The following is a 17598-nucleotide window of genomic DNA, read 5'->3' on the forward strand; positions in this document are numbered from 1 at the left end:
GGGCAAAGAGCAGAAACAAGCTGGCTGGGCGAACCGCAGTGCTCCCCCCAGCTCAGCCCTCACCTGGCTTTGTACGGCTCCAGAGGAAAGGTGATTTGGTGGTTCAGGAAGAGGCCCCTGCCTTGGGGAGGTCCTCTCATCTCCTCTCATCTCCTTTCTTCTCCTCTCAGCGGATGACAAAAAGGAACTTGGAACAGGCAAAACCACTGATGCCCTGGAGGTGAGGGGGCAGAGAAGGGCATGCGTTTTGAGGCACCCTCATAGGGCCCCGTTCAATAATAGAATGATTTTTAAGGTGGAGGGAAGCTCTGCGGAGTGCCAGCAGCTTGAGCTGAATGCTGGCGAGTCTGTCCTCCTGGAGCGTGGACAGAGATGTGCGGTGTTTCTGTGCATGTATGTGTGAGGGTGTGCGGGCCGACTTCTGCAGAGAAGGGTGGGGGTTGAAGGGAACCCCCAGTGTGGAGGGCAGGGCTCATAGATTCCGATCCTGGCCACCACCCAAGTATAAGGCTGCTCTCGGGGTCTGACTTACTGACCCCTCTGGACCTTACATTATCTGTTTCCTGAACTGTCCCTTCCTACTTCTCAGCACTAGATTGAGATTCATTTAATTTTTCATAAATACTCTAGAGACTCATGAAACCATATATGGGAGAGGGGTCTCTGAGGAGGCCATCCCAGGCGGGCGATAAGTGGGATTGGATTCAAAAGTCATTGTCATAATGGTCTTTTGATTCTCCCTCTTCACTGCATCCTATGCATTCCCCCTTCTGCCTCTTTGGGGCCAAGGAGCATTTGCCACCAGCATGCAGGCAGAGGGGAAGAAGAGCAGAGCCTTAAATCAGTCCAGGATCACGACTTGTCATCAATCCATGACAGTTCAGAGGGGAAGCTGGAGACCAGTTAAAGCTGTTAACTCTAACAAGGGTTAGAACTCCTGTAGGATTTGTCAGAGGGACCTCCGGACCCCAGACCCTAAATAATTGAATTGGTCGTTATGGGAGGAGATTCGGAGGAGTTTCAGCGAATGGGATCAGCCAGTTGGCAGTCACCCAGCATCTGCTGGGTGAGCGCTCTCCAGACTCCTGCCACCTAGTGGGGGAAGCCAGAATAAACCAAATGCCAAATGGGAAATTGACTTTCTTCGTAGAGGAGTGTTTTTTGTTTGATTGATTGAATGCTATACTGTTTGTGAAGTATTTCTCGTTTGGCATCTGATAATGCTCTTCAGAGCGGCCCCATGGAATGGGCGGTGCAGCTGTACCATCGCGTTTCACAGTGAGAAAGCAGGAGCTCCCAAAGAGTGAGCCGTTTGCTGCAAGTCCAGGAGCACTGGGACCAGAACCCAGATTTGTCTGACTTTTGGCCCCAGGCTTGACTCATTGTAAGCCAATGACTGATTGTAAGCCAATGACTAGTAGCAGTGGGGGCTGCCCATTCCTGCTTGGGGTCCGTTCCTTTCACTGCATCTGGCTAATAACGCAGGAGATGTTTGTTGAATGACTACTGCTCATTTACACAGAAAGATTTCCTCTGTGATGGCAAGGTCATCTCACCATTCTGCATCAGGATTCCTACGTGGTCAGTGAGCATATAACTGCTTTTTCTATAGAGTTCTAGAAATTTTCTATAGAGTCCTAGAAATTCTAGGTCCCTGTGCCTGGGTGGGAGACTTGGTCCAAAGAGTAGACTTTAATTTGTGGGTCTATTGTTTATTAGCCTCGCCTCTTGGCCCTGGACAAGACCCAGAACCTCTTTGAGCCTCAGTTTCCCCCTGTGTAAAATGGGGGACTAATATCCACCCTGACAAGTTCGCATATTGTGAGATCTCAGCTGCAGGGTTGCTCTGTGCCTTATAAAACACGGTGCAGATAATAGCATTTCTCTTCAATCTCTCTGAGCCTGGACACTGCGGAAGCCACTCTCTCGTCTCTGCCCGGGGCTGTTGGCAGGCCCCTGCCCCCTCGCCTGCTGCTTCTGCCCCTGCCACGGAACCCCATGACCTAGGATTCCTGTGCCTCACGCTTTGGGGCCCTGGCTTCTCCAGGCGGCCCCCATCTCTGCCTCCCTCCCCAAGGGAGCCTGGAGGTAGAGGATGTGATCGAATCTCCACGGCAACCAGAGAGGCCCAGGCATACCCCCATGGGGGACATGGAGTCTGTTCCCAGCTTCGAGGCCGAGCCAGAACCAAGGGCTCCAACTCCAACTCTCCGAGGCACCTCCAGGAACCAGTTGCCCCGTCGCCTCTGCCATGTCTTCCAGTTGCCCCTTGGCTGGGTTAGTGCCCCTGCTCCGGGGCCTACGTGAAGGCGTCCAGGTGAGGAGGAGGCTACCCTGTGGTCCAGGTGGCTGCTGCAGGCCCTGCGTGAATGGGACAGGGCTGCCCTCCCCCCAGCCTGCCCCTGGTGTACAATCTGAGTAAAGCCCTTTATGTCCACCTCCCTCGCCTCCTCCCAGGTAGACCTCCCAGTCCTTCGTGACTTAATTCAAATCCTGCCTCTGCGAGTAACCTTCCCTGCCCTTCTCATACCACGTGGCCAGTGGCTTCCCAGTGCTGTTTCAGAGTTGGGTTTCATTGGGATGCAGGGTCCTTGTCTTAACCGGTGGTTCTCTGCCTTACAAGACATTAGAATCACCTGGGGAGCTTATAACAGCCCTGATGCCCAGCCCCCCCCCCAATTCAATACGGATCTCTGGAGGGGGAGCCAGATATGAGTAGTTTCCAGACTTTCCAGGGGATGCCAGTGAGCAGTGAAGTTTGGAACTGGTGTCTTGAAGTTGAAGATCTGAACTGTTCTGATGGTCTGTGATGCCTTGCTCTAAGCTGAGCCTCCTGAATATTGGCTGATGGAGGAACAGTTGGGCCAGCCAATGGGACCGTAGCCCAGGGGTCTGTTTCCAAAGCCCTGATTCTGTTTTTTTGTTTTTTGAGGACTAGGAGATTCCTGAGGGCACTCACCACACAGGAAGAGGACCAAGGTGGTAATGACGGTTACTGTTTAGCATTTGCCCTGGGCCAGGTGCCTCGCACTAATATATTTTCTCCTTGGGACCCCATGGAAAACTCATGAGGTATAGACATTATGAGTTTTCCCCATTTATAGATGAGGAACCTAGGCTCTGGCAGGTTAAGTAGCTTGCCAAGGTCACATGGCTATACGTGGCAATACTGGGATTATAACCAGAATCTGACTCAAAGTGCAGGCCCTGGACCACTGTGCTATCCCGGCTCCCCAGCCCCTCTCCTATTGGCTGTAGAGCAGGGGTACGGAGAAGGGAGCGGCTGGAAAGAGGCTGGTCCGGGGACGCCTCATCTTAGTGCCATGCTACCACCGAGGGTCTCCCAGGGCTATCTCCTAGATCTGCTGGGGTCACGGGGCCCTGAAAGTGTCCATCCTGCTTTCCTGTCCCTTCAGCTGAACTCTGCTGATGACTGTTCTGCCCACACACTGTCCAGGTTCTTTAACCTAATTATGTTATTTAATGTCAGCTCACAACCAGCTTGTGACATGGGCATTGTTACCCCCGTCTCAAAGATGAGGAACAAAACACAGTTCTTCCAGTTCTATGGCAGCCCAACTCTGGCACGGGCAAGAAGACCCTAGACTATGCATCGGCCTTGGGGTCTTCGAGTCCCCCACGTCAGAGGTGGGGAGGCCAAGTTTCATAGCCCTGCGTGCCCCTCAGCTGCGTGGAGATGAGGTTCACTGTAGGGGCTGTCCGCCTCAGAACTGACCCCAGCGGTTGAGCCTAGCCAGCGTCTTGGCCTCCTGAGAATGTGGGAAGACCCACCTTAGTTGGAGGACGAATTTGGGGGAGTTAGAGGATCTGGCGGGAAGTGAGCAGATCTGGGCATCTCCTGGGGAGGGGCTCACACTGGGGAGCCCTACGTGTCCAACAGGGTCACTGCAGGCCTCAGCCCAGCACCTGGCATCTGGGGAGGTCTGAGCAGGGAGCAGAATCATTTTCTGGGAGTTAGTGACAGGACGCTGTCCGTGCAAGAGAGCACCGGGACCGCAGCTCCTGCTCCACCAGTCTGTTCTGGGCAGTGGCCCAGACAAAAGGGCGCAGTTCTTAACCCCATTCTTTGCAGCTCTGTTCCCCTCACTGGGACCAGCTTCTTCCTTCCCTTTCTCTCTCTTTTTTTTTTTTTTAAAGATTTTATTTTTATTTATTCGACAGAGATAGAGACAGCCAGCGAGAGAGGAAACACAAGAGGGGGAGTGAGAGAGGAAGAAGCAGGCTCATTGCAGAGGAGCCTGATGTGGGGCTAGATCCCATAACGCCGGGATCACGCCTTGAGCCGAAGGCAGCCGCCCAACCGTTGTGCCACCCAGGCGCCCCCTTCCTTCCCTTTCTGTCTCACTTCCCATCCAGGGACACTCAGACCTTGTGGGCCCTGACAGCAACCCACCTGCACCATCTTTTCTGGTCGTTCAGGTCCTGCACGTTATAACGGTTAAAACACCAGTCCTGGGGTCAGACTATCTATGTTCAACCCTGTCTTGCACGTGCCAGCCGGTAAACCTTGGGCAAGTGACTTCACTCCCTATGCCCTCCCTTCCCCAATTGTAAATGAGAATCATAATGGTACTGCTTGCTTGGTTTTAAATGTTACATGTGGCTACTTGCGTAACTACCCCCCAGAATAAGATAGAGAACATTGCCAGCACCCCAGAATGTTCCCTCCTGCCCTTTCCCAGTCAACACCCACTGCCTCCCACAGCCCGCCCCCGGGGAGCCACGGACGAGAATTTTTATCACCAACGATGGAGGGATACTTCATATGAATGGAATCCTGTGTCTGCACCCTTTCGTGTCTGGTTTCTTGTTCAGCATGTTTGTAAGATTTGTCCATCACTGGGTGGCCTGGAAGATCTGGCTGTGCACAGCCCTGGGGCCCAGCACAGTCGCAAATGGCAGTGAGCGTGCATAGTTCCACGCCGGGAGATCCCAGAGGGCAGGAGCGCAGTCTATGCCCCTGGGCTCTGTTACCGCCCAACGCAGCGTGTGGCACACAGAGACTTCTGATGTTCTCTGAAGACCTTCGATGCTGCTTTGGTGGGAATGATGGTCAGGACTGGGTTCCCCCAGCTGTTCTCCCCAGGTTGCCCTTCCCCATTCCTCTGTCGGTTGGAGGGCAGGAAATCAGCTTTTCACCTAATATGAGCCCTCATAGCACCCCTGCTGGGAGGGCAGGACTGTTCCACACCTAGAACTTAACTTGATCCTGCACCCACAGGTTCTTAGAGTGGCCAAGGAGAGGTTGGAAAGATCCCCCAAACTGCCCTCCGCCTCTGGGTTTGGAGGTCGGGTATAGCAGGACGCACAGGACGTTTGGCTATGTCCCTCCATCGCTGGTGCTGGACAGCCTCGGGGAAGGTGGTGAACAGCTTGACACCTGTGTCAAGGTGACACCACCTCCAGCTGGTGAGGCACCCCTTCCTCCTCCCTTGCACCTACCAGAACTTAGGCTGGTGGAAATGAGGGCTGGTCATTTGCGCTTGAACCTACCCCCAACGGGCCAACTCTCCACCTTGCCCCAAAAGAGCATGTCTGCGGTCACTGTGGTCTGTCACTGGTTGGCTCCCGTCCTGTCATCTGGCCCAGGCTCCATGACAGGCTTGGACTAGGGAACCCTATGTTCACATGTGGTCCCAATCTGGATGACTCCTAGGAGATCTGGGGGTCCCAGGATTCTGCCTGCATTGTAACACAAGAGAGGAACATAGGCGTCAGGCAGAATTATCTGAAGTTAAGGATATTGGGCAATGATGTGGCTGGCAAGACCCCACATGAGGGAATGGTCCAGATCAGCCAGCCCCACTGGGTCCTGCCTAACTCTAGGCTTGGTTCACGAGGCCCTCGGTGTGCCAGTCTGTGCCCACTTCTCCAGGGTTATCTGCCACCTCACCCGCCTGCTCACTCAGTGTTCTAGCCGTGCTGGGCTATTTATAGTCCCCTTGAGGGGCCCTGCTGTTTTACATTTTGTGCCTTTGCCAAGCCTCTTCTCGTTGCCTAGAACTCTGCTCCCATCCCCATCCGCCTGGCAAGCACCCACACATCCTTCAAGATTCAATTAATAATATTAATAATAGCCGCTGAGATTTATAGGGTGCTTACTACGTGCTAAGTGCTTTGTGTGCGTTATTCCAGTTCGTCCTCAAAGCGGCCCTGGGCACTTGGCCCCTTCGTCATCCTTTCACATTCACTGGGTTAACCAATATCCGTTCAGAGGAGGCTGCCCTGTGCCAGGCACTCTTCTGAGCACAGAGGGATTAGGAAGTGATGGAGCCTGGATTGGAACCCAAGCTGTGGGACCCCAGGCTGTTGCTCTTAGGCACAGTGATAAGCCACCTCCCTTTGAGCAGCACCTCAGCGCTTCCAGCCATCCCCCCACCCACACTGTTGCCTCCTCCCTCCTCTCTGCCTCACCTGTGCTGTCCTTCCGTCATGGCACTGAGGACGTCTTCTTGCTCGTTGGACAGCCTTCCTCTGCTGGGCCGTAAGGGAATCACTTAGGAATGTGTTTAAGTGGCAGAAAATCCAACATTCAGGGGCTTATATTTTTCCCTTTAGTAAAAAATGAGATGGGCTCTCTCTGGTGTGGTTCAGTAGCTCAACAGCATCTAGGAAACGTCTGTGTTCTTTCTTGATCATATCCTCACGTGGCAATATGGCCACCGTAGCTCCAGTCATCACACTTGAGTTCAAGGCAAGAAGTCCCTTTTTTATCCTCAAAGCAAGGGCCTTGCCAAAGGCCCCATCATGCTTTCCTTGGGTCTCATGGACCGGAATGATGTCAAATGGTCACTCCTAGTTGCAAGAGAGTCAGAAAAAGCGAGCATCTTGCCTGGAACTGGGTCCTTTGCTACCTTATATAAAACCGGCGTAAGGTACGCAGGGATGAAGGGAAGATGGATGTTGGGTAGGAGACAAGCAGTATGTGCCAGTGTCCTAGAGAGCAGAGCTCAGGTTAATTTCTCCCAAATTCTTAGAACCTGAATGCTTTCTGATTGTTTTGTGCTGTTGCCTTGCACTTATTCTATGCACCTAGAGACACTTCTATTTTTTCAAACATAGTATCATACTGTACACACTGTTATTTCCCTTTTCAGGTAATAAGATGATATACACCATCCGTATAATTTTAATGGCTACATAGTAGTCCATCTTGGAGAACTACTATACTTTCCTCAACCGATTCCCTATAATCATTCAGTTTGTTTTTAATATTTCACAATCATAGACAACCCTGTGATTAATAACCTTGTAACCTTATTTTTAGATACGCTTCTTTTTTAAAAAAGATTTTATTCATTTATTAGAGAGAGCACAGAGGGAGAGTGAGAGGGAGAACCAGACTCCCTGCTGAGCAGAGAGCCTGGTGGGGGACTCAATCCAGGACCCCGAGATCATGACCTGAGCCGAAGGCAGACGCTTCCCCGACTCAGCCACCCAGGCGCTCCTAGATACATGTCTAAGTAATTTCTTAGGACACAGTCTTGGGTTATACTGGGTTAAAAGCTGTGCCAACTATTTAAAACTTTCGAAACCAGTTACCAAACTGACTTCAGACAAATTGTGCCATATCCTCCAAGAGTTTCTTTCTTTTTTTTTTTTTTTTAAGATTTTATTTTAAGTAATCTCTACACCCAACATGGGGCTCAGACTCACAACCCTGAAACCAAGAGTCACACGCTCTACTGACTGAGCCAGCCAGGTGCCCCCATAACCTCCAAGAGTTTCAGAGGCTGCCTGTTCCCTGACAAGTTTGGGTATTTTTTTTAAACCTTGCTGATTTGAAAGAAAAAGTGTGTGTGTGTGTGTGTGTGTGTGTGTGTGTGTACTTGCATTTTCTTTGATTACATTTTAAATGTATATATACATTGACCATTTGTAGCTCCCTACTTAATTTTCTCTTCATTTTTCTAACATTTAGAAAGTTGAAGTGTTCACCTTTTTCTCATTTTGCAGAAGTTTGCAAAAGTGCTTTATATATTCAGGAGACAAGGAAGTTCCTGGGAGAAGGGTGCAGCTGAGACGGATTCGAAGGCTAACTAGGATTTCACGGGGTGGACAAGGGGTGAGGAGGGTGTTCTAGGTCTAGGAACAGCATGTGCAAAGTCCAGAGGGGGAAACCAGTGTCGTGTGTCTGGGGACTGTATTAATTTCACAGGGGTGCCATAAAAAAAAAGTTACCACAAACGTGGTAGCTTAAAACAACAGAAATTTATTTTCTCACAGTCTGGAGACCAGAATCCAAAATCAAGGTGTTGGCAGGGCAGTGCTCCTTGCTGAGATTGTAGGGGAGAGTTCTTGTTTGCCTCTCCCAAGCTCTCTTCATGTGGCCTTCTGTGCCTCTGTATCCTCTCTCCTTCTGTCGCCCACAAGGACACATCATCAGACTTAGGACCCACTCGGTTAATCTAGGAAAATCTTATCTCGAGATCTTCAACTTAATGACATCTGCAAATACCCTCTTTCCAAATAAGGTCATATTCACAGGGACTGAGGTGAAGATTTGAACATTTATATCTTTTGGGGGCTACTAGAGAACCCACTGCAGGGTCTGGAAGGTGTCTGATATTACTCAGCAGTGGAGTATGACCCTGTAAAGGTAGATTCACCTGCTGACCATAAAGGGCCTCAAGCTGGGACGTTTGAGTTTTACCCTTGAAATGAATGCGGAACTGTTGAATTTCGAACAGGGGAGAAACACGATCAGATTTTCAGTCTGGCTCATGGGGAGATAGTGTTGGAATTGTCCTCATAGGAGATGGTGACGGTGGGAAGGGGTTGGGGAGTGGAGATAGTTCAGGGTATAGGAGATGAAGAGCAGGAAGAAGGAGGGATCTAGAATGACTCCTAGGTTTCCTACTTGAGCAATCTAGCATATTAATTTGGGGAAAAAGGTGGATTTGAGGTTCCTGAGGATGGAGATGTCCAGGAACCAATCAGAGAGATGGGTCTACAGCCCAGCCCTCTCCCTGGCGTGTAAATACAATTTGGGGGAGGGAGCAAAGCAGGGGTGACAGAAGCTTGGAGAGCACCAATTTTTCCCCGGCATTTTATTATGAAAATTTTCAAACATACATAAAAGTGTAAAGAATTGTATAGTGGGGGCGCCTGGCTGGCTCAGTCAGTAGAGCATTGACTCTTCACCTCAGGGTCATGAGTTCTTGAGTTCATGACATGGAGTTGGGCATGGAGCCTACTTAAAATTAAAAAAAAAAAAAAGAAGTAGCATTGTGCAGTGAATACCATGTTCCCACCATCTAGAGTCTATAATTATCTGTACTTTGGGGATGTTTTCTGTTTTCTACACTTGCTTTGTCATACATCTCTCCATTCCTTTGAGCACCATCAATCCATCTCTTTTTATGTGTTTCAGTCGGCAGTACGTCTCATTTAAACACTTAAGCATGAATGTCATTAACTAGACGAATGCTTCCACCTGTGTACCCCAAATCCCTGTCAAGATACAGAACATTTCTTTCTTTCTTTTTTTTTTAAGATTTATTTATTTTAGAGAGAGTGTGTGTGCAAGTAGGGGGAGAGACAGAGGGAGAGAGTCCTTAACCAGGCTCCCTGATGAGCACAGAGCCCGATGCGGGGCTTGATCCCATGACCCTGAGATCATGACCTGAGCTGAAATCAAGAGTCCAATGCTTAACCGACTGAACCACCCAGGTGCCCCAAGATACAGAACATTTCTATCACCCTGAAAGTTCCCTGTGCCCCTTAACAATCAACTGCTGTCTCTGCCCCAACCCCAGAGGTAACCAGTGTTTCCTTTTTAATTTTCAGCCATAGAGTACTTTCGTCTGTTCTAGAACTTCACGTAAGTGGAGCCATACAGGGTATGCTCCTTGGTGTCTGACCTCTTTCACTTAGCATAATGCCTGTAAGAGTTATTTCTGTTGTTGCAAGTATCAGTTGTTTGTCCCTTTTTATTGGTGAGCAGTATTCTATTGTAAGGACACTTGGAGAATACCTGTTTTTAAGGGGTGGGCAGAGACGTAGAGACCAAGGAGAATTGGAAGGCAGTGAAGGCAGTAGGAAAAGCACCTAGACAGAATGTCAAGGAGAATCATCTGGATCAGTTACAATTATGTTTGAGTACAAATAAAAGCTAGATAACAGTGCCTTAAATCACATGAGCATTTTTTTCTCTCGTGCAAAAGTCTGGGGGCACCTGGGTGGCTCAGTTTGTTAAGCATCTGCCTTTGGCTCAGGTCCTGATCCCGGGATCCTGGGATCCTGGGATCGAGCCCCATGTAAGGCTCCCTGCTCAGTGAGGAGTCTGCTTCTCCCTTTCCCTCTGCTCCTCCACAGCCCCCCCCCCATTCACGCTCTCTCTTTCTGTGTGAAATAGATAAAATCTTAAAAAAGAAGAAGAAGAAGAAGAAATCTGGAGGTAGACAGTCCTGGAGTGGTATGGCAGCTCATTATGCCGCCACCAGCCCAGGTTCCCAGCTTTCTGATCATCAGCTTCAGCACTGGCTTCTATCCTCAGTGTCACCTCATGGCTTGTGTGGCTGCTGGAGCTCCAGCCATCCCATCTGCTTTCCAAACTGGCAATAGAAGGAAGAGACATCCGGGGTGGGGGTGGGGGTGGGAAGTGGCATACCTTCCAGCTAAACCAATCTTAAAACCGATTTTAGCAGCCTTCCTCAAAGTTTCACACATATCCACTTAACATCTCATTGGCCCGAACTTAATCACGTGGCCCACACCACTAGGGAAAGTAGTCTTTTAGTTAGCCACTGGGCACACTGCCACTCCAAATATAATGGTATTTCTGTTACTAGGAGGGGAAACGGATATTGGCTGTTAGCAGCCTCCTCTGCCTTCTCTCTTGGAGACCTGGCGGCCAAGCCTTTGTATCCATGGCCTCTCACAGAAGCCTGTGCTTGGTCGATGTCCATCCTCCTGAGTCCCCAGGGCTCTTTCCTTCTCTGAGGGTTGGTTTCTCTGTCTTCTCTGCATCTTTTGTATCCCTTTTCCTGGTAAGGGCTCTCCTGGGTCTCTGACTAACTTCCTGGCCTGTAAGCGTTTGACAGAGAGTGGAATAATAGGGAAAGTATCGGGAACATTTGCAGAGACTCTGTGTGCACTTTCCTCCACTCCCGGGCCTCCCCCACTGCTGTGGCAGACACCCGTCCCTCCTGTCTTTGGTCAGCCTCCCCTGACCAGGAGAGCTGTGGAAATAGACTTCTCTGGAAGTTAGAAACTCAAAGGGAAAAGGATGGCATTTGGAGACAGACCTGGGTTCAGATCCTTTCTGGGCAAATCTTTCTGAGACTCATTGACTTGTCTGTAAATTGGGGATGGTAACAACAGCTTACCAATGTAGCTAGGTTCAGAGGAGTGGGGGATGCAGGCCCGTGGCTGCCCCTCTGATGAGGATGAATTGGATCTTATCCGGATCTGGTCCCGTGACCTCTGGAAATAGAGGTCAGTGTACAGGAGAGTCAGCATGGCCTGCTGGAATCTGAACTTTAGACCAGGTCAGGTTCTCCGTCGCTCCCACCCCTGGCCTTGACTCCGGGCACTCACAGGGCAGCCTGGAGCCTCCTGGAGGGGCGATGGCAGGTTAACGTGATGTTTCATTCCCTCCTCCTGTTTCTCCAAAGTGAGTAGACCTCACCAGACAGCCGGGCCCCCTCTCAGGGCCAGACGTGGGCCAAAGGGATGCTGCAGCTTCTCTGCCTTCCTTCTGCCCCCCAGAAATAGCAGAGTTGGCTCACCCCCTGGCAGCCTCATGCATAGGCCCTGTGTCCTCCGGTCAGCGGGCCCTGTCTCCATGTGCATGGCATACGCACATTTCGGGGGCTGGACCCTGTGGTTCTTCACATGCATGCTTGTTCTGGGGAAAAAAATAATAGCTTACATCCTCTGACAGCTTAATGGGCCGTCAGCACAGGGACTGGAGAGAAAGTCAGGGAGCAGGTGCGGCAAGCCTGGGGGAAGCTCTCGGCTGCCAAAGGGCCAGATTGGACGAGTAGAGCCGTGGCCAGACGCCCTGGTGACCTGTTGACACCATTCTCAGGCTGCTGGCTGCCCAGGGGCTGGTATGTTGTGACAGAAGAGGAGAAGCCAGGGCCCCGTGGAGAATTTGGCTCAGGCCTGAGACCTGAGAGGGACAGTGCATTCCTCTGCTCATTCATCCACTCCGCACACGTTTCCCGAGATCCTGCCGCATGCTGGGCACACAGCGATGGCCGAGACACCTAGTTCCCGCCCCAGGGGCACAGGGACAAATGCGCAAGATCCACAGAGGCACTAGAAGGCCACATTGCTGTCATTCTGAGCTGAGACACCAGGGAGGACGTCCTGGAAGAAGTGCCATCTGAGCAGATGATGGGACAAGGCCCAGACGGGGTGAAGGGCAGTGAGAGGGTCACTCATGCCCCTGCAGGAGAGATGCCCCTGGTGGAGCTAGGGGGCATTTCTGAGGTGCTGTGCCCCCGTGGGCCCGGCCTGCCATCCCCAGGAGGGGCATCTGTGCGTGGGGTCTGCAGCCTGGTTGGGGCCCGCAGTGCCAAGGCTGTTAACAGCAGCTCGACGTCCCTGCAGCCTTTTCTTCCCTCTTCTCTGAAGGGAGCCTGCACTGAAATTATAGAAATAAGTGCCAGCTTTCGAGTCTGCTGTGAAACCACGTCCCTGCCAGGCCTCGGAGCCACCTTCTCGCCCGCACTCCGCCAGCCCTGCGCTCCATCTTGCGCCGGGGCCTTGTTCGGAGGAGTGAGGGCTCCCCGGGTACAGTGCCTCAGCCCTCCACCCCGAAGCTGCCCCCCACACCAGGGATCGGCTCAGTGTACAAATGGTACCCGAGGAGGAGGGGCTCAGGAAGTGACATCGCTTGGCCCGCCCCACCTCCTTATTCCCTATAAAAAGCAAAATGGTGACTCAGAAAGGAGAGTTGGAAGCGTCCTGCCTCCTGCTCCCACTGTGAATTTTTAGACTTGGAATTAGGCAGGAGGCAAAGGCAACAGCGGCTCGAAATCCGCAACTGACATGCTATTAAGCGGGTGGGGACTGTAGAGCTGCTGCTCCCCGACTCCCAGCAGCCCCTGAACCGCAGCCCAGCGCCTGCTGGCACTCCCCAGCCCCTCGCGAGGCCCGGGCCAGGCCGTGCATGCTGCGTTGGGGGGCATGGCCGCGGGGGGTCGCCGCCGGCGCCCACTGCGCTACCAGTCCCTGGCAGCCCTCGTGGAGGACTCTCAGTGGCCTTTCTTGTTCCTTGTCTCAGACTTCAGCTACGGGGCAGACGACTACGACGGAGAGGGGAATGAGGAGCAGAAGGGGCCCCCGGAGGGCTCGGAGACCATGCCGTACATCGATGAGTCGCCCACCATGTCACCCCAGCTCAGTGCCCGTGGCCAGGGCGGCGGGGACAGCATCTCCCCCACCCCACCCGAGGGGCTGGCACCTGGGGTAGGTACACCGGCTTTGCCTTCTGGGTTGGAGAAGAGGGTGTTGTAGGGGAGGGGGGCAGGCCAGGCATGGGCGTCACTGGCCGGGCTCTACTCGGGATGCTACTGGGGAAGCAGGTCTGGGGAAACGAGGGCCTGGATGTTTTTGGTACCCTCGTCATCTCACTTTAGTCCTGGGCCCCTCACAGATGAGGCTCCCCCCCACCTGCTGCTCTCTCTGCCACCCCTGCACCTATCTTTGCCTCCTCTACCAGCCATCTGCTTCCCTGGGCACCCTCACTTCCTCTCTCAGCTTTCTCTTCCAGCCCCTCTTGGAGCAGGATGGGGCCTGGGGGAGGGAACAGGCTCTTCTTTCTGGGCCGGAGTGGGGCAGGGGCTGCACACGTGACCCATGGGCTGTAGATGTCCAGATGCCGGCTCAGCAAAGCCAGGCTGGTCTCTGCTCTCTGTGGGGTGGAGTGAGCTGCTCTGGCAACATTCCCTAAGATCAAGAGCCCCATTCTGCCCTCCTCTGGTGACTCTGGAAGGGACTGAGCCCTAATGGTGTCCCCCTCTCCTCTTGTCGACTGCTCTAAAGAGAAGCATTTTACGAGGAATATTAAGTATGTGCTTTGAGACAGGCTGGGACGTTTGCAGTCCTTGTAATTAATGCTGTTTCTGGCCGCAGGGCCTGGCTCTATCTGTGCCCAGCTTGTACGCCAGCACCTGAGACACAGGAGCAATGAGACAGAGGGGTTCTGGGGGCTGTTTTTCTGGAGTTGGGGAGAATCAAAGCCATTCCTCCATGTGAGGGTGGGGGTGGGGCTTGGAGTGCCCGGTCCTGCTTGGTAGAGGGCTTGTCCAGGTGTGTTCTGGGGGGGGGGGTCCCCTTTCTTCCCTCTAATACCCCCGAGGAGCATTCACTGAGGTGCTGTGGGATACTTGTTCCCCTCCTGAAGGGCCCAGCAATCCCCACTCCAGCAGGAGGGCTGCCTGGACTCTACCATTTCTGGAGAACCCCCTGCTTCTTTCCCTCCCAGCCTCCTTGGCCACCCTCCGCCCCTCTCCAGAGCTTTCACCCCCTCTTCACACACCGGGGTGGCTGTTATAGCCTTTGGCAACAAGGGCCTTGGCAACCAGCTTCCCACTTGGGGGAAGCCATATTGTTGCCATGGCAACAGAGGCCGAGGCGGAGCTTAGTGGTTGCCAGGCAGTGCTTGTTTGGAAACGGATGGTGGGGGCAGGTGGGAGGTGGAGGGGAGGGCTGAGGTTCAGGACCCCCACAGCTGGCATTCTGGGATGTCATCCTGTCTTCCCTAAGGAAGGTGAGAGACCACCATCTTGGATAGGCAGGGTAGGGTTTTTCTACTGATGAAGGAGGGAGTATTCTGGGACCTGAACCGAGGCCAACCAGAGGAAACACGGAGAACACTGTTGCTTCCTATCTCTGCCTTTGGGTCTCTGACCAAACAGAGCTTAGAGGACCCCTGGAGGACTCAGCTGTTACCCCACTATGAGCAGGTGCAGGAAGATTCACTGTAGGACCCAACCCAGGGTCAGGAATGCTGGCTGAGAGTTGAGACCGTGCAGCCGAATAGAGCCGCTCGCTGGAAAGAAAAGCACCTTTGCCATTTTCTTCTCCCCTGTCTGCCTTCCTCCTTGCTCCCTGTCCTGGTTCCTTCCCTCATCACGTGACCACCTACGTTGCTGGCGTGCTTGTCCATTGATTTTTAGGTTCCTTGGTGAAATGGTTGGATGCTTTCTCCAGTGAAGCAGGCACAACGGGAGACACCCCCATCCCACCCCACCTCCCAGCCTAGAGCTCTGAGGCTTTGGGGCAGTGACTTTTTTCACCTTGTGGCTGCTCATTTTGCTTGGTGGCTCACGAGGGAATAACTTGGTTTGAGGACTTTGAAATCCAGAGGTCCTACAGTGACAACCGACTGAGGGCTTGGGGCTCGGGAACCCCAGAATTGATTTTTTACACCGCTGGCTAGAAGTCATGCTAGGAGGTGGGGAGCATTTATCCAACTTGGGGATCCTGGGGATGATTCCAGCCCGGTGCGCCCCGGCCTGTGGGCCCTCCCTCCTCGACTTAGTCCCGTTTCCGCCCTTTCGGCTGGGTCGCTGGCCCCATCTAGTGGACTCCACAAGTATTGCTGTTTACATTGGGGTGCTGGAGAGAGTTGACACACCCCTTCCTGAGTACTTGGGGGTTGTTTTGGTTAAAAACAAAACAAAGAAAACAACAAAAAAAGAAAACCAAGGTTTCTGCTACTTGGCTCTGTTCATTTGGCTAGGCAGGGCCCCTCCCTGCCAGGCTTCCTGTTGGGGCCTTGGGAACCAAGGGGACTTTTGGACTAAATCAGACAATTGTTCTAGATATTCAGATGTCTGGCCTCTGGCAGCTGGGCATTTCATACCCAAACTGCAGCCAGCTTGTTCTGGGGAGCCTAAGGTTTGGTCTTTGTATTTGGTCAGGGTTCTCCTGAGACACAGAACCAATAGGATGCCTGTCTGCGTCTGTGTCTAGATCTATAGAGAGATTTTTGATAAGGAATGGTGCCCTTCCTTATGGAAGCCAGGAAGCCCCCAGACCTGCAGGCAGCAAGCTGGACACAGGGGGATGATGTATAATTAGTTCCAGGTTGAGCCTAAAGGCCTAAGAACAGCAGAGCCCCATGGTGTGAGTTGCAGTCTGAGGCCAGCAGGCTCAAAATCCAAGAAGAGTCAGTGTTTCAGGCTGCGTCTGAAGCCTGGAAGAGACTCATGTCTCAGCTCAACTGACAGGAAGAGTTCGCTGTTATTCGGCCTTTTTGTTCTATTTGGGTCTTCAGTGGATTAGATGAGGCCCACCCCCCACAATACGGAGAGCAGGCTGCTTTACCCAGCCACCTGATTCAAATGTTAATCTCACACAGAAACGCTCTCACCGACACACTCAGAATAATTTTGACCAAATGTCCGGGTACCCGTGGCCCAATCAGGTCGACACGTAAGTGTAACCATCGTTACAGTCGTCTTATTCAGCAGCTCAGAGAATGGAAGGAACGTGAGCTTTGACTAGAGGAACACCTGCTACTCTCCAGCTGTGCGACGCTGGACAAGTGCCATAACCCCTCTGAGCCTCACTTTCCTCATCTTTATTATTTTATTTTAAGATTTTATTTATTTATTTTTTTTTTTTTTTTAAAAAGATTTTATTTATTTATTTGACAGAGATAGAGACAGCCAGCGAGAGAGGGAACACAAGCAGGGGGAGTGGGAGAGGAAGAAGCAGGCCCATAGCGGAGGAGCCTGATGTGGGGCTCGATCCCGGAACGCCAGGATCACGCCCTGAGCCGAAGGCAGACGCTTAACCGCTGTGCCACCCAGGCGCCCCTAAGATTTTATTTATTTGAGAGAGAGAGAGCATGCGCGGAGGGTGGGGCAGAGGGAGATGGAGAGACAGGATCTCAAGCAGACTCTGTGCTGAGTGTGGAGCCTGATGTGGGGCTTGATCTCACGACCCCAACATCATAACCTGAGCCAAAATCAAGAGTCGGACGCTTAACCGCCTGAGCCACCCAGGTGCCCCTTGCTCATCTTTAAATAGGACCAACTGCCTGCAGGATTGTTGCAAGGAGGGATTGGGAGAGCTCAGGTGAGGCCTGCAGCATGGGGTCTGGCTCATCCCGATGCTCAGTCCTTGGTGACTGGGACCCACAAGAGTTTTCTTTCCAGCTTTGGGAGCCAAGAGCACTGCAAGGAACTAAGCTAATGGTATTTGCTAGACAACAACTGAATCTGCTTTTTTCTCTTTTCTGGGGTTGGATCAGTCCTGCCAGGTAGGGTAGCCCAGCTGAAGCCAGGTCCCTATAGTGTTGGCAGGACAGACACATGCTCCTCACTCCCCAACATGCCCCTACAGCCTTGCTCTGCTGCTCTTGTCGTAGATATGCCCCAGCTGTGCACCCCGCTAGGCATCAGGGTGAAAGTTGAGGCTCCGCCCTGCAGACCCCTCACGCTTCTCAAGCCCAAGCTGAGCAGAGCTCCTTAGTAAGGCCAGGGCCCCATACCACGGCTGGCTCGATTCAGCTGAGAGTGCCTGGTTTCACCTTGAGAAGGAAGGGCAGGGGGTCTTGATCTCAGCTAACAAGTGGGGGCACACATTCCTCCGCCAGGACCATGGTCTTAC

The 17598-nt window shown here is 52.4% G+C and overlaps 1 protein-coding gene across 4 annotated transcripts in view; it reads left to right on the top strand.

The window, feature by feature from the left end:
- ABR (ABR activator of RhoGEF and GTPase) overlaps window positions 1-17598 on the top strand; it is a 174690-nt gene that overhangs the window by 68193 nt on the left and 88899 nt on the right. For 3 of the 4 annotated variants that reach the window (XM_026517793.4, XM_057317831.1, XM_026517794.4), the window contains exon 2: window positions 13259-13443. In XM_026517793.4, the coding sequence (XP_026373578.2) occupies window positions 13259-13443 (185 nt within the window). Of the gene's footprint in view, window positions 1-12936; window positions 13038-13258; window positions 13444-17598 lie in introns of those variants that run through there. The other variant, XM_048226974.2, reaches the window with a different exon arrangement.

This window comes from Ursus arctos, unplaced genomic scaffold, assembly GCF_023065955.2.
Source record: "Ursus arctos isolate Adak ecotype North America unplaced genomic scaffold, UrsArc2.0 scaffold_24, whole genome shotgun sequence".
NCBI lineage: Eukaryota > Metazoa > Chordata > Mammalia > Carnivora > Ursidae > Ursus > Ursus arctos.